General features: G+C 42.5%; 2 protein-coding genes across 2 annotated transcripts in view; both read left to right on the top strand.

Annotated features, from left to right (window-relative positions):
- Positions 1 to 8,126, top strand: part of afg2a (AFG2 AAA ATPase homolog A) — a 123,553-nt gene extending 115,427 nt beyond the window's left edge. The window contains exon 17 of the mRNA XM_059347011.1: positions 7,846 to 8,126. Coding sequence (XP_059202994.1) covers positions 7,846 to 8,025 — 180 coding nt within the window. The 3' untranslated portion in view covers positions 8,026 to 8,126. The remainder of the gene's footprint in view (positions 1 to 7,845) is intronic.
- Positions 8,127 to 10,479: 2,353 nt separating this feature from the next.
- spry1 (sprouty homolog 1, antagonist of FGF signaling (Drosophila)) lies at positions 10,480 to 14,598 on the top strand. Its single transcript, XM_059347037.1, has 2 exons — positions 10,480 to 11,088; positions 12,543 to 14,598. The coding sequence occupies exon 2, from the start codon at positions 12,598 to 12,600 to the stop codon at positions 13,684 to 13,686; it is 1,089 nt and encodes a 362-aa protein (XP_059203020.1). The 5' UTR covers positions 10,480 to 11,088; positions 12,543 to 12,597; the 3' UTR covers positions 13,687 to 14,598.
- The last annotated feature ends 2,362 nt before the right edge of the window (positions 14,599 to 16,960 follow it).

Below are 16,960 nucleotides of genomic sequence, written 5' to 3'. Positions count from 1 at the left end.
GTACAGTGCTGGACGTGCTGCAGTATATCACTCCACATACACAGTATACGTCCAACATGGTATCGCTTGTGTGCATTCGAGCAGCATGATATAGGGTGTAGTTGTGGCTACAGAGGGAAGCGCAGTGCAGTGACCAATAGAGCATAAAGGCTGCTGTTGTATCCAGGGTTTCATGTTGTGGCACCCTAAAGGCTGCGAACGAGGGCCTGCAGCCCCCGAGCAAGAGGAGCCCTGCACATGCCCGTCTTAATATCGTAGCCCCATTAAAATGATTTAACTGACCAAAATCCTTCTACTTCTACCATCACAATACTATAGATTTTAAGTCAGATACTAAGACAATACCTGGCACCACTTAAACATCATCAACTAATGTTTTCAAAATAGGTAATAAGGCCATTTATAATAAAAACTTCAGATTATTATATTGGTAAAAGGTAAACCCATTGCCCTTTATTAATTATTTACTGACAATAGACTTGATGGTTTATTATAGAACATGAAACATCAAGTCTGGAGTTAATAATCCACTAATAAATACCCATGGGCTTCTTACTGTCTAATCAGCCAAGAAGCTTACCGTTATAAATATCATGTGAATCATTGATAAAGGGTATTGGGTTCAACTGTCCATAAGTCATCCATTCTGTAGCTTTAAATGCTTATAAAGTCATTATTAAGCATTTTCAAGTTCATAATAAACCAGCAAGTTTCAGTAAGTGATGGAGGATTTCTGCTTTTTTCCATTAGTATTTTACAATAATCCATCAAGTCTTCTGTTACAAATGTTAATGAGTTGTCAATAAGCTGCTATCAGTCTTGATACCCTGCAGGTTTTTCACAACCACAGAGAGCACATAGCTCTGCCAAGGCCATGCTCTTTCTTACAATGCAGTAAAGAAAGTGAAAAATAATTTGTGTGTTGCACCCCATGATTTGAATCTGCTCCAAAATGTAATGGGTTCGTCCTTGTCCCATGTTTTTTTTGTAATGACCATCAAACCAAAATGAAAAGCTCCTTGGTGCAGGTAATAATAAGTGATGTATTAACCATTGATAGAGCAATTAGTTTCAATTTACACTTTAAAGTATGTCTCATTAGATAGTGCAACCAACAAAGCTGAATTTCTATTAATACAATAAAACCAAGTGCCTTTTGCAAGTGAAATAGTTCCATATTTCTCTCCATTCTGTCCAACACGGGAGTTTACCATGTTTTTTCTAGCAGTTTTTTTTCTGTCTATCAAGAGCCTTACCAACCCTCCATCTCTTCCAGACCACGTTCTTCTTCTTCTCCTGTTTAAAAATATATGTGTGTGTTTGTACGTGTATGCATGTGGGGTTTTCAGAGGGGTTTGACAACCACCAGGGGAAACTTGTCATTAGAGGAATATGTGGAAACAAGGATGTGGTGGGCGCTCCAATTGAGTATCTATCACTTTTCCAGCGACCCATTTAAAAGCGCCGCAGTTCAAGAGGCTCTGCTGACATTTTATTAAGGTGGAATGACTGACATAAGGCTTCCGGACACTGCTGCTGGAAGTGGTGGCGGTGTAGGAAGGAACTTTGAGCTTAAAGCTTTGTGCTTCTGGTCCGGACAAGACGTGATGACATGATTATACTTTAGTGCCTCATATCCTATTTCCCTTTCTGTTTACTTAGAATTATGTTCATCCATATTTTTACATAAGCCATATATTACAGCTACATGTTGATCGAGCTGAAGACAGTAAAGTTACAGAGTCATAAATGAATACAACGCTCTGTTGTCACACAGCAGTTACCCTTGGGCAAAACATTTGGACTCTGGTTTAGCTTTTAGCCAGCCACCAGTAACGGACTGATCCGTGGGTCAAACATTTTTTCCACAGAACCAGAACGAACATGTGGAAATTTGAAAAACAGACCTCATTCAAAAGAAACTTGAGAACCAAGAACTACAAATTAAAGAATGAAATACATTGTTTTTCATCATCTTTGAAAACCGTTAAAATCTCTAAACGTTTGGTCAGGTTTGGGCACAACAACTCAGGGTTACAAAAACCATGATGGCTCACCTGGTATAGAGTGTGCACCCCAGATGCTAAAGGCTGAGTTCATGCAGCAGCAGCCTGGGTTCGATTCCTCTTTGTGTCTACCTGCAGCTGAACTATCTATTAAAGGTAAAAGCCCCCCAAAAAAACAAGAAAAAACATTGATATTTGGGTGCTTTGGTGAGGTTAAGGAACCTTTGTTATCATATTTAAAGGAAACCAACATTGACTGTTAGAAAGAAATGGTTAAGAAACACAGGGCTCCTGTTTTATAGTCAGAAGCATTGTCAAGAGTCACTAGAGGTCTTTGTCCATCAGCATAATGTTGATTTTAGGCATTTTCACAAGTGACTGCCGCTGTTGCTTTCCTTTGCAATTAATTGTTCTCAAAAATCTGAAATGAAGTCATCCCAAACAGACCTAAAACGAGAGAGCACCCTTCGCTGTGTTTCCATTAAAGTCGAGACAAATTTTAAGAACGAAATTTTGTTAAGTTAAGGATATTTCCATCAACTGGTGTAGAACGAATAAACAAAGCTGCTTAAAGGTACTTTGGTCAGAAGATGACAGTGTAATGTATTTGTATTGTAGGCTAATCTGTCAGTAAACAGGAGAAGTAGTAGAGAGAAAACACAACGAAAAGAGGTTGGTATTCAGACAATTTTCACTACCCACAAGAGAAAATGGAGAGAAGTCTTCATGAATTGGATTCGACTGGGCAACTTATAATTGTTCTTTCATATCAGAGGAAACAGTCATGTGAGTTAAATGTTCGCTACGTCAGAATTTATTTCGGAAAAGGCGTTCCATCTTCCGTTTAGCACATTTTTAGCAATTTTTTTACGAAATCGACAAAAAACGCCTCAAGCGAGCGGAAAAACTTTTATGCACATTTTCGAAGGTTTTATCAAATGTTGGTGTTTCCATCAAGCTTTTCTTTGCAAGTCTTCAAAATGCACAGATAAATTTGTTGATAGAAACACGACGATTGTGTCTCAGCTCACACTCGTCATATCACATTTTTCTCCTGTCATGTGGCTCAGTGAAGATCTCTAGTAAGAAAATCTGGGTGTCACAGAGAATGTTTGTATTATGCTGAATAAAAAGATTGAAGAGAATGAGTCAGTGATTGTTCAGGAGTTAGTCAGAGGCATTACTGTTTAACCTGAACCAGTTGCATTGGAAGAGCTTCCTGTACAAACTGTTACTTTAAACAGCTTTTGCTTCGTCATCAAAACCTCTCTCTTTGACTCACTATCAGGCCAACTTTTGGGTCATCTTGAGTCAGCAAGTTTTTCTCCCGTCTCCACACTGAGAGACTCTTGATGATTACTTTTTTTTTTTTGTTTGCTTTGCCTTTACGTCTGGCTACGTGCCACCTCCAGGAACTGTGAGCTCGCCCACATCACCAGAGAGCAGCCACTGCAATGCATCAGCATTAGCCTGCCCCATATATTTAAGTGATTGCTGACATAATTTATGAAGGGAATGAAAAATAAAGTCTGCATTGCAATAAAAAAATTAAAAAAAGAGAGAGATCTATAATTTATTTGGCCTGCCACAAGTCAGCACTCTTGGCCACCGACCCCCCCCCACACTAACTCACACACACACACACAAATCTCATTTCTGTGCATTTGCAGTTTTCTCCTTCCTCCTCTTTTTCCCTCTCAGGAGCGCGGGGGGCCATCTTTAGGGGGTGGTAGCTTGCTTTTAGGGGGGGTTGGGGTATCAAGGTGGTGCTGGAGGGGGGTCGGCGCTGGACTTTTGGCACCGGTCTAGGAATGCCTTCACGTTTACAAACAAACTGGCTCTTTCGCTTGCCCTGTTTGCCTTTGTGGCTTTATTTTTTTTCAAGGCCTGTACGTGCAAACACACAGCGGGAAACACTGGCTTGTTGATCGCCTTCACAGACCAGCTCATAAACCCAGCCAGCATGAATGTGGGGGCCTGTGTTTGTGTGTGTCGTTTGTGTACTTCAGAGCAGCTCCGGACATTTTCCCCCCTTTTTTTAATAAACCCGAGGGGTGTTGTGGAAGTAAACAACCAAATAATTATTAACCGTTGAATCATGAGATTGAGGCACGAGGAGGCTAACATGTCCTGTAATTCAAGTTTCAGCGTAAATAAGAAATTACAGTTTGATTGTGCTGCAGCGTTTGTCTGTTCCTGTTTATGAATGTTGCTTGGAAACAACACTAAATCACATTGTTCAACATGTGGCATCTCTCTCGCTCTCTCTCGCTAACTCCTTTCCTTGCTCGCTCGCCCCTCGATCCATTTGTAAACAGGGAACCGGGATGCATGGCCTCATTGTTTTGCATCATTATTACTGACAGGCCTAAATGACTTGAATGATGGGAAACCCTCATACAAAATTAACCCGGCCCTGTGTGTTTACCCTGCCTAAATCATGTTGCTCATTGGCTTGAAACAGAAGAAGAAGGGGGGAAGTAGGCCTCACATCCTGACATCTGCAAAGCACCTGTCCTGAGCCGTGCATGCTAGCTGAGCCAGAGCACATTCAAACAGCTATCTCCCCTCATTTTACTCTCTGGCCTTGAAAAACGCCATGACCGTCATGTGCTTTAACAGTCAACAACCTCCGCTTAATTTTTTCCTGTTTCCACTGAGTCTGTGCATTGGATGTGTTTCAGATGATGTCACGTTCTGTTGATATATTCATTCTAATGTGGTGATTTAAAATTGTGACTTTAATCTTCTGCTTTTTAATGTTGCTGGTGAATAATAATATAATACTCCTAGTACTTGTTTCAACTTCTACATAATTATAAGCTTTTGTAGCCAAACTATTGCTGCATTAAAGCGTGACTCTACTCAACTTGCTCTTTATTGGTTTTCCATTTGGAAAAATTGTGGGTGGTACCTGTTTTTTTTTTTTGGTACCACCTTGGTCGAAGTTCCAAGCAAGCAGCGCCAGAGAAAGGTTAAAAATAAGACGCTTCACTGACGAGTCAGTTCCTGTATCTGTGTCACATGTTTTTCGCCACTGCCACACACCTTTAAGAGAGCAGCGGCAGGTCTGAGTCTGTTGATTCCAACAGGAGAAATGAAAGTGAGCTCAGATTATAACCAAGTCTTTTACTCCAGAGTGACCAAAGAAAATTTTGGACCAATTTTTCATAGGACCAAGGTTTTCTGAACATTTGACACCAAAAAAACATTTTTCAGATCGACAAATCGGGAGAAAATGAACTTTATTTGAGACCTGTCTCTGTCTCAGCGACTCACTCTTGCAAGATCAGACAACATTGATAGTGTTAGAATCCCTAAATCCTTTGAGAACAGATAGCGTTAGTAAGTAAGTAAGTAAGTAAACTTTATTTATATAGCACCTTTCACAGACAGAAGTCACAAAGTGCTTCACATAGAAATCATACACATAACATAAAAATGTACATACAAGTTTTAAAAGACCAAAACAACAGCAATTTAAACAACCATAGCAGTCCCGAAACAATTAATCAAAAGCCTGAACAAATAAAAATGTCTTCAGTTGGCTTCTAAAACTGACAACAGAAGTTAGCCAAACTGTGTCAAAAATATTAGTCTAGAACTACTAAGAAAGGAAGTGTAGACTATTTGATAGCATTGGCGAAGCTAGTAATGCTCCGTGTTCCTATTCAGTATCTTTTGCAGAGCTGATACTAAAAGGTAGAGTTAAAACACTGCAGAACACTGCTTGGTCCAAGAGACCGATTGTCTATACCACAAACAACCAAACAAACATTAGCAATTAAAAAACACTTTTTTGTGCTATTTTTCAAACCCCTAACTCAATATTTTTCTAAGAACACTTAAGGAACAGGAACAAACTGGACTGGTGGATCTGAGCAGAATGAGGAGTGGCTATACGTTTGCTAGTTTAGCCAACATGTCGCTCTCTGTCTGCTAAAAGAATAAAATTACAGAGGTCAGAGAATTAAGAGCTCTTAGATTGTTCCATGGTTATCAGATTTTGCCTCATCTATAATTAATACTTTTCTGAAAAAAGGAAACCACCATGCCTTATTGTTTATGTTATCAACAAGTTACCATTGTTTTGTTGGACCGTGAGCATTTTTGCATTCAGATGAGTTTTCAGCTTTTTTCAAAAATAAAAGCTGAAAATAATTAACCCGGATTTTAAACAACTGTTGAAAAAAAGTAAATAATTACAGCTTGCAAAGTAGCAGCAGCTCCCATCCAGTGTGCGGGGACAGCACAATATATATCTAATAGTTTTCTACTTCCTGTATATGTGAATATTCAGCATTAGCCTGCATGTCACACAGTGCAGCTGCAGAAGGAAGAGCAGTGACCAGCGGTTCTTCGGTCCACTGAACAATTTCTCTACGTGCACGCTCTCACTGTTCAATACTCCACAGCTCTGTTGCGTCACATGACCGCCTGTCCCACTAACCTCACAGCAGACGTTATCAGTGGCTGTACAGGCGAATAGTTTCCTGCGCCGCTCTTGTTGGAGGGAGTTGTGTAAGCTGCCGTGGCTCAGAACAAAGCTGTGCTTCTAGAAAGGGAGGAGGGTGGCACTGCTGGGAAAGGTGCCTGGCCTTCATCAGCCATCGCCACCGATTCGGAAGTGAGTCACTCCTCTGCCGTGTGCAGAATCTCTCCAAAGGTCAACCGCACTGCCTGCAGCACTCCTCCATGTCAGCCATTGCATAATTCCATCAGTACTGCAGGAGTACTGAATATACACTTTAGACATCAGAAATGTCGGTTCAACAGATGTTTTTTCATTGAAAGAGCTGCTGGATGCAGAAATAATCTTATTAGTTCAATTAAATCTTAAACAGCAGAACCAGAAAAACTAGTTTTTCTTTCTCCAGTGGAATAGAAGTACAGTTTGTTAGGTTTTTTTCCAGCTGAGCTGTTTCTTATATTTTTTTATTAAAGTTTCTTGTTATTTTGTAAGTTTTACTTGTGTTCCAACAACATGTGGTTCTTTGGCTTCATGAGACATCTAATGAGATTATTAGATATAATTTTGTCTCCAGGGCCTCTCACTACTTTTCTATTTACTCTTTCCAAAATGGATGAGTTCAGCTTCTCGGGACTCTGTCAGCTCCTTCCAACCTGTAAACGTAATATTTAAGGGTTATATAATGAGGTTATATCAGTATACGCTCTTGTGCAGCTGTTTTTACATGAATTTTAAACAAATAACAGTTCTGCAGCTCTTGATGTTCCAGGTATTGAATATGAATCTTCTCTTCACACTCATTGTACAATTGAAACAGAAATAAAAACAAAATGCATCAGATTTGGAATGAGTGTATATATTTACAAAAAACAAAAGTTTCCAAGTTTGAGCATTAGATATCTTATCTTGGACTGTATTCATATGGATGTAGGCCACAAAGAATTTGCAAATGATTGCATCTGGGGTTTTTTATCAAAAAGCTTTACAGCGTCCAAGCTTTTTTAGATTCAGAGTTATAAAAGGTCACAGGCTTTCATTTAAAATAATTTCACTTTTTGGTCAGTATCACTCACTTTTCCCAGTGTAATGAATGGTCATTGTAGAGTTTTGTCTCCCAGCGGGTTTAGTGCAGTTGCAGAGATTGTACACAGTTTGCGTACCGATGTCCTGCTTGTGTTTGTCCCTCTGTACTGCAGTGCTTTTGATGTTAGTGAAATAAAGAGAGAGATAAATAATCTTAACATGTTCCCTCACCAGTCTGGGGCTGAAGCCGCTCAGCCTCTAGCAGTGCTCACATGATTCAGTGGTGTTCAGTGGATGGAGCGCTCTCCCTGACAGCAGAATATCTGTGTCTGTTTCCTGTCCCAGATAACAGCAGTATGCAGAGAGGCTGCCCTCCTGGCCCTACAAGAGGACATCAAAGCTCAGCACATCGAGGCCAGACACTTTGAAAGTGCCCTGAACACTGTGAAGCCCCGGATCCCCGACTCTCTCATCCAGTCATATATCAGCTATCAGCAGCAGCACAGCGGCCTGTGCTTCTTCTGACCACGCTGCTGTGGACAAAGACTAAGCCAAGAAACTTTTTTCACATTTTAAAAGAAGTATTTCCCTTTTGTAGCTGCTGTGCGAATCAATAAAAAGTTTCCCCCAAATCCCCTTTTTCTGTGGGTTTCAATACAACACTCTAACTGTATCTTGCATGAAAATATTGCTTTATTTTTTGGCTTTGAAAAGTGACATTAAGTGTAATTTTTGTCATCATATAAAATATTCATAATGTAATTAATGCATTATTTATGTATCCATTGTCTTTGGTTGCCTCGGGTTTTTAATTACAAAAGAACATCAACAGAAAAGGCACTAATAAGCTAATAAGCACTGGTAAATTATTTTAAAAGATGTCTAAAACTGGGTTTACAGCAAAATCTGGCAGCTTAGAAAAGTTTTTGGAATACATGAATTTTGTCAATTTGTTCTTTTTCAGTGCAAAAATCGGGTTTTCTGGGAGCAGATTCTGACTGAATAAGACTTTTCCATGATGTGGTCAGTTTTTTCTGTCTTTTCTGCATGTTTTCACTGTCACTTTGTGTTATTTCCTCATTTAAATATTTGTGGCTCTTCAGAAAATCACACTGCACAGTGAAATCACAAGTTTTTCAATGTTTTACAGAGACTTAAGGCCCATACTGGACAAGACTGCAATAAATCCTAGGGTGATAAAATATTTCTTATTTCTGAAGAGAATCATCCCTCTCATCAGAATATCACATACGTCCCCTTGAACTAACGTATTGAATTAAACAGTGGAATTAGACTATATCTGGGGACCTTCTGGACCCCCCTTTCCTAAATCCCTGAGTTTGGGGAACCGCTGCTTTTCATCCACGGGGAGAAAAACAGCCACGGCTGGTATATTCATCACATCCATCCATGGAAAATCAGCTAATTGCTGTAATCGTGAGATTTCCGTCCGCACTTCCGACCACTAAGAGCAGGGATCCAGGCGGCCATCTGTCGGTCTACCAGGATTTGCTTTATCACCAAGAAGCTGAATTTTAACATCCAGCTTTTAAAAAACCGTGTCAGTCGTTAGTGCGCCACACAGTCGCTTTAACAGTCCGTTAACTCTCGCAGGGCTTCTCCCCTGTTCTTTTTTAAGCATTTGCTGACCCGAAATGGCTCTGGAGGTCATTCATCTATTGATTTTTCCATTTGAATAGGATAAATTGACTTTGTATTGAACTTCCTTTTCTCATGGATCCGGATGTAGCGCATCCGCGACACCAATCAAACCAGACAGTCAGGAACAGAGAGGGGGAGGGGGACGGCAGCAGTGAGGGGGGAGTCTTTCCCCTGGCTGCAGGGCTGCTTTTTTCTTAAGGTGGTCCTGGACTAATCCTCCGACCACCACCACTCAACCTCCCACCCCCCTCCATCCAAAACTCGACCCATGAAACTTTTGAAATGATGGGAAAATGTCAGAGTTGTGGAAGCTGCCGCCTCATCGTGACACACTGTATTTCCTCTCATGATGCGTAAATGCGTAATGGGAACATTCAAGAGAACAGAGAAGATATCCTGTTGATGTTTCCTCCCTCAGTTGTCTAAAAATTCACACATTTGTTCAAAGTGTGTTTCCTGCAGGGGTCCAGGTTCATTTTGATTCACTTTCAATATTATAATAATAGGTTAATATGTGTGGGTGACCCTCATACATACTACAGAGATTCGAACTTTAGTTAACTTTACTTATTAAGGACCCTTGAAGGTCCTTACACTGATGTTAATAATAAGGCCTATATATGATTAATATTTGTCAAACAGTGGTCATTTCGAGGTACAAATGTGTTTAAAAACGTATTTTCCTTCCTTCCACTTAAATGTATTTACTGTATTTAAGTTTAAGCCCATGTTAAATGCCAATTTTTCAGTTGGAATCAAGTTATCAATTTATTACAAAGTCTATAAATTATACTTCAATTTAATTCAGATTAAATCTTAAACACGGTTCCTGTGACCACCACAAAACATTAAAACTGCCTTTATTATTCCATTGTTGGTTTAATAATAGTTTTAATATCATATCAATGCTAATTACTCTTATCTCTGAGGGACCAACGTATTAGTTCAGCAAGAAAAAAAACGATTCACAGAAATGTAATATAATATAAAAAGGGCTTTTACTTGTCTTTTATTTTTCGTGTCTAAGGTGTTATTCACCAAAAATGACAAATCAGCACGGTTATAAATAAATGGCGTGTTTATTACATCACTATTAGTCACAATCACCGTATTCACATCATTATTCATAGCCAAGAGCGGAAACTTGTATTTTTTCTTCTCTGAGCCCCCTCTTCGAGCCAACGCGGAATATAAAAAAAAAATCCCCGTTCCACCTTAAGTAGTGCACACATCTCTATCGCCCGGCCTTCCACATCTGCCCAATGAATCAGGAGCGGATGCGATGTATCCTTTTTCAGTGGAGTGAATGGCCAATGGGAGTTGGCTTGTCGAGCAAACACTGAGCCCTGCGTTCCCATTCATTCAGTGCTGAACAGGCCCGCAGAGCTGGAGAGAGCCACCGCTGTCTGCGACCCGAGCGACGACGCTTTCTGCGAGCGCAGCCTCCCAGCAACAATAAGTAACAAGCAGAACTCTCCGCAGAAACTCGAAGAGGAGAAAGTCTTGGATATAAGCTCTCTTTGCGTTTTGCTTTTATTTCTCCGAGGCGCTATTTTTTTTTTAATTTTTAACAATTTCCTGCGGGACTTTTGTAACTAGGTTGCTCTAAAGACCGGCCTCCCAAGTGCGCAGCAGTTCTCCGGGTGCCTTCCTTCCTTCGCTCCCGCTTCCACCAGAGCTCCACCGTGGATTTACTTTGTTTTATCCTGGGACGCATGCATGCGTAACCCGCGCTGAACTTCTCTGCTTAAACTCGCCAAGAAAAGGGAATATCGCAAAGGGATACACTCGCACTTGGATTAACAGGCAGTGAATGTTATGCAGCAGACCTTATAGCCGACGTCTGGACATTGCCCCTTCCCTTTGGATGGAGTTTTGGTAGGCTATCTGGTTGATGGATTCGACGTTATGGATGGTTGCATATAGGTACGTATCTCCCTTACTGTTTTGCACATGCCTTACGTTTATTATGCTGCTTTTACGCCGTTTAGTGCCCGATAGTAAGTGCACGTAGCGACCTGGTGTGCGCCGTTGTAGCGATACAAGTGTTTGTGCACAAATCCTAACACATTACATCATATTTTCTATATGTTTGGCACAGAAAAAACACCCACAGCGGGTAAAATTAATGGCCATTAGTTGCTGAAGTTGATGGGTTTCCATGCCTGTGTCCTTCCGTGGCTCTGCTGTAACAAACACCCTTCCCCCCACGGCGGTTGTTTTCATTCATAAGTTTTTCCCCGTCTATTTGGATGCGTCCTCTAATGTCTCTTGATCTCAGGCTCTTGTGTTTTATATGATCCTGCTTTTAATAATGCGCGGAACGTCCTATCCTCCTAACGCGCTCTGTGCGGATAATCCTGTTTATAGTGCGCCCTTTAACGGGCACATTATCAGAAATAATAAGAGTGTGTTTACTTGCAAAGCGCAGAAGAAGATAAAAATCGTTCTCTCCGGCTGCAGCGTTTCTCCCTGTGAGGTTTAAAGTGTGTATCACGGAGCAAAGTGAGAAGGTTTTGGCCTCGTGCAGTTCGGCGTTGCTTCATAACATTAACGAAGGCTCGAACCCAAATTCCTCATGGTGTTTATGACATATATAACCGTTATTGGACAAATTATTCCCTTCAGATAAACTTCAAAAATCGTGTCTGTCTGAAGCGTGAGGGGAAGTTTTAATCCGACAGCTTTCAAGCGCTCGGTTTGTTTTTCAACTAAAGTCTGTAGGCTATTTTGTCGGAACTTGGTCTGACCTTAGTTTTTTTTTTCTGCTCTACTTTTGTCCCCATTTCCCTGAAATCCTTTTTGGTGTAGTAATAGAATACTAAGTGAGGCAGCTCATTTAGTTCCCTTGGATCGCGTCCTCATTTCGTCGCCGCGGTGCATTTAAATGTTAACTAGTCATACAAATGTAAATGAGCAGGGAAAGTATTTGTAGGGCCTACTGAAGTTTAGATGTGTGCGTATTGGGGAGGAAGGTACAAAAAGTCTTGTTAATAGTCAACTTTTTTTTCCGGGTTGGCTCACTTAACGGGATCAAAAGTGACATATTGTCACGTTGACAGGATGAAAACAGTCAGGCTGAGTCCACTTTAAACACTCCTTCTAATATTAAAATACACACATTGCTTATTTTACTCCAAACTATAATAAATGTTGATATTTGCCATTTTTGTTGCAGCAGAAAAGTTATTGTGTTGCTGTTTAGGAACAATGATATTGTAGTGATTGGTCTCCACTTGGCTTTGAATCTGAAGTGGCCATGTTAACCCCTCTTCCAGTTTGTGTTTGCCAGTTGTGCCATGTTTTGCTCTGTCTGATGATGTCCCTCCCTCCCTGCCTCTCCTTTGTCTCTCCCCGGCCTCTCTTCCCCCCTCTGGCAGGTTTTCCGATGCATGCCAAGTCCACGGTGAATGTCGGAAGTGGTGATCCCCCCAGATGGAGCTCCAAAGTCAACATGGCCCCGGCGGTTCATTAGTGGTGATCCAGCAGCCTTCCCTAGAGAGCCGGCAGAGGTCGGATTACGAGCGGGAGCTTCAGCATGCCGCCATTCTCTCCCTGGATCAAATCAAGGCCATCCGCTCCAACAACGAGTATACCGAGGGGCCCTCGGTGGTACGGAGGCCCCCTGCACCCCGCATGGTCCCCAGACCCCAGGACAAGCAGGAGAGGACTCACGAGGTCATCCTCGTCAATGTGAACAACAATTATGAGCACCGGCCATCAGGTCACCACCATCACGTCGGGGGCGGCGTGGTGGTTGTGGCAGGGGGACAGCAGTATGGCGGGTCCCGGGCGCCCGGGCTCAGCCGCTCCACTAGCACAGGAAGTGCCGCCAGTTCAGGGAGCAACAGCAGCGCCTCCTCTGAACAGGGACTCTTGGCACGCTCGCCCCCCACCAGGCTCGGCATGAGCTTGCAGCACCACCACAGAGCAGAGCGGCCAGTTCGGACTCAGCCCAAGCCCAAGGCCCTTTCACAGCCCCAGCAGGGACCTCACTTCCATCAGCCTCCGCTAGAGGCTCCACTCAAGCCCCAGGGCAAAGGGAAATCAGACTTTTCTGGCTCTGGCAACGGGGTGGTGGCTGCTGCTGGGCACCAGTTCATCTGTGAGCGCTGTGGGAAATGCAAGTGCAGTGACTGTACGGCTCCCAGGAGCCTGCCTTCATGTCTGGCGTGCAATGGCCAGTGCCTCTGCTCAGCTGAGAGCGCGCTGGAGCACGGCACGTGCATGTGCCTGGTTAAGGGCATCTTCTACCACTGCTCCAATGACGATGAGGGGGACTCATGTGCTGACCACCCCTGCTCGCTGTCACGCTCCCACTGCTGCTCTCGTTTCCTGTGCATGGGATTAATGTCGGTACTCTTCCCCTGTCTGCTATGCTACCCACCTGTCAAGGGGTGTCTGAAGGCGTGCCAGGGCTGCTACGACCGGGTGAACAGGCCTGGCTGTCGCTGCAAAAACTCCAACACTGTCTATTGCAAACTGGAGAGCTGGGCCCCACAGACCCAGGAAAAACCTTCCTGATCGCCCCTGTGTGTTTGTGATTGCGTGTGCGCGGGAGACTCTTGATGTGGATCTTATGATGACAGTGATAATGATGATGATAGTCACAAATTAATGTTTATCAAACATTCTAAGCACCTCCCACCAGCCTCCCCCTCCTCGCTGCGGAAACCTAAGGAGCTAAGCAAAGGAGTAACGAAAACCACTCAATTATTTTTATTTTCTCTGGATCAGGACCATGTTTTTACAGACCAGTGTTTGCCTTAACTGTTTCTATGTCTATCCTCAGCTCCTCATTAACACTATTTTTTTTATATATATGAAAAAGTGTTTCTTCCGTTTTAGGTAGGCAGTTTCCTCTGGGTCTGTGTGCCCAGTGGGAGCTGCCTCTCACCAAATCTGTGAAGGACGATCTACTATAGGGCAATTATGTAGCTGTTACCTGGTATTCATAGCAAGCAGGTATGTTTGAATTTGTTGGTTGCTACCACACTAAAACCGTGGTTCCTATGCTCATGTTGCATTAACGAAAGCACATCCATCTCATAGTATTTTTTTTCTCCACTTGGATATGTTTCTCTCCTTCCACCCATCTGAACTCTTCATACACATTCTGTGGCATTCTCCCATGTTTTGTTTTCTTTATTTCTGTGTAAATTGTATGCTCAAAATCCATAAGAGGAATTCTGGCTATTTTTTAAAGAAAAAATGTCTGTTAAAACATTTTTTTGTTGTAAAAAATATTTATTATGTGAAGCTCTATTATTTTATGATATTTATTGCAAGAGACAGTCTTAAATTTACTCATGTCTGAATATAACAAAATATCAAATACTTACTGAAAAATTAAAGGGTGGCACAAAAGAAAACTATGTTAACTTTAATGCAGAAAATATATTAATTAATGAAAAACAGCACTGTCTGGTGTCTTGATTGCTGAGAAACAGCTTGACTGATGGCTGATTTTTAAGCGAATGCAGGTCTGAATTCATGAGTTTGAGTTCAATGGCGAACAGCAAATTACTGTTTTCTGTGTGTGTGTGTGTGTGTGTGTGTGTGTGTGTGTGTGAGAGAGAGAGAGAGAGAGAGAGAGAGTGTGTGTGCTCATGCTGGGTGTGGAATTCCTGGTAAAAAAAAAATTCAGCAGTGAGTAGAAACAGCTTGTAGCTCAAAATGTGACTGTTTACATTCTTGGAGGGCTTCTTTGCTGCGATTCTCCTCGGTAACCTTGAAAACTAAACAATACAGGTCATTGACACGATTAGCCCCGAAGCTGCTAGCATCAACAGAGCCTCCGCGTTTCCATGAGTTATGCTCACAGGAAGTAACTCTCCTTCTAAACCCCCTACTCCACTCACCAGCCAACAAGTCACCACAAAACTATGCACTGTAGTTTACTCCCCGGGCTTTAATGCGGCTAGATCGGGATGTTCCCTAACTCCCAAATGGTCTCCATATTGTGGAGCCCAACAGTGTGTGCCTTGAGAAATGAGAGCGACCATTACGAGTAGCCAGGCCACCTGTTCAAAGATAATAAACCGGGGCTATCAATGCTGGGCTTTTATGGCGTGGTTCCTGCACTGCAGGCAACAACAGGGGCAAATCCAGCCCCCTCCCCGACCCACACTCCCCCATTTGGCCGCCTCTTTTTGTCAGTGAATTTATCACTTGGGAAGTCCGCTGACCCCCCCCCACTACTGACACCCACTCCCCCCCTTCCACCTCCGGGCCCCCAGGGGATGAGATCATCACTTTGAAAGTTGGTTGGTCATCCAGAAATGCCACCAGTTGGGGAAACACAAACTGTGACCAGGAATTTCTCCAGGACAAAGGAAAAAAATATACTGTGGCTTAGGTTTGGAAAACTGCCGTGTTGGCAAGAAAACAACACAACGGTGTGTATAATCAGCTACATGTGACGCTGGTGCCCTCAGGTGCTGTGTGCAACAGGCCTGGGATCTTTGGAGTTCTGCTTCACGGGAATATGAACCTCTTGATTTAAACCTCACAGTAAAAGCTGCAGTCTTTTGAGGAGTTTCACAGATAAGAAGTAATGGTAAACATGAGCACAAAGGAAGTATCTTGTTGCTTTTGTCATTTAGCTGACCAGGCTTTCACTCACGCAGTCTTATTCCAGTTAGTCAGCAGTTTGCATTAAATGAACCATCCCTCCAAATGGGTCTGCTGTACTTAATGTGCTTTTCTTTCCCTTTTTGGTGGAATGTACCTTTTGTTGCTCTGAATAGTTAAGAGTGGATTAGCGATTTGTCAATTTCCTGTTACCTTTCAGAGCTGCAATCCGAGCCCCATTTGCTCCTGGCTCCTGGATGATAGCAAACAATAGGAGGCCTTTTTTCAGGTTTCACTATAGTTCCCCTGTACGGATGAGAAGGGGGTGGAAGAGATCTAAACTGTATTCAGGAGGTGGTGAACAGGAAGACAGTGTTTACTTGATATTTTCCAGTCTAAGCCAAATAAGGAAACAGATCCTACTCCCACCATTTCAAGAACTTGGCTCGGTTAAGTCCTTTACATGTCTCCTAAATCTCTGATCGGCGGAGGTGTCTAAAATAACATACTATGGTCTGTGAATAGTTTCTTTAACTTTTCAGTCACCCTGCCACGTGAACTGCACTGTAACTGCGTCACATGTTACTCATCACGGGACTACCACTCCACTGTGAAAAAAGTGTAATTTGAGTCACTATTAAGTAATTCAATAATATAAATGGTCACAACGCCCCCCTCCTCCTTCTCTTTGCACTTGTTTCAGGGTAAATTTAGCTGCTCCACACACCCACGTAATGCTATTTAGAGTTGTCAGGCTTGGCGGGTCCCTTGCTGCAGCTTTGGGTTTTTTGGGGCCATACAAGTGCAAACACGCATGACTACCAAGTGAGTCATGGTGGAACCTCCAACCCACACATCCTACCGGGGCAGTCCTTTTCTTAGCCAGGGCACCGCTGCCGGCACAGCCGCGATGGAGCTGGATACTCTATAAACAGTCATCCTCCTCCACAGCATTCATCACCAAAAGGCCTGCTTCAGCTTTCCTCCGCCTCCTCATCTGGTTTTCATTATTTCCCCTCATGGCATATAAATAGAAATTAGCAATCAGGGGAAACATGGGGGTGGTGGATTTTGGAGAGGAGGGCGGCTTTTTTGGACTTCAGCATGATGACCAAAGTTTATGGAAGTTATCTCCTCAGATATTCAGTTTTTTTGGATGATCTCTGGGTGCTGGAGCAACATGTGAGAGATGATGTGTTTAGAAAGCGATCCAACATCCACACTT

This window comes from Centropristis striata, chromosome 12 (genome assembly GCF_030273125.1).
Source record: "Centropristis striata isolate RG_2023a ecotype Rhode Island chromosome 12, C.striata_1.0, whole genome shotgun sequence".
Taxonomy (NCBI): Eukaryota; Metazoa; Chordata; class Actinopteri; order Perciformes; family Serranidae; genus Centropristis; species Centropristis striata.
Note: the sequence above shows the minus strand (reverse complement) of the source record. Positions and strands in the feature narration are given on the sequence as shown.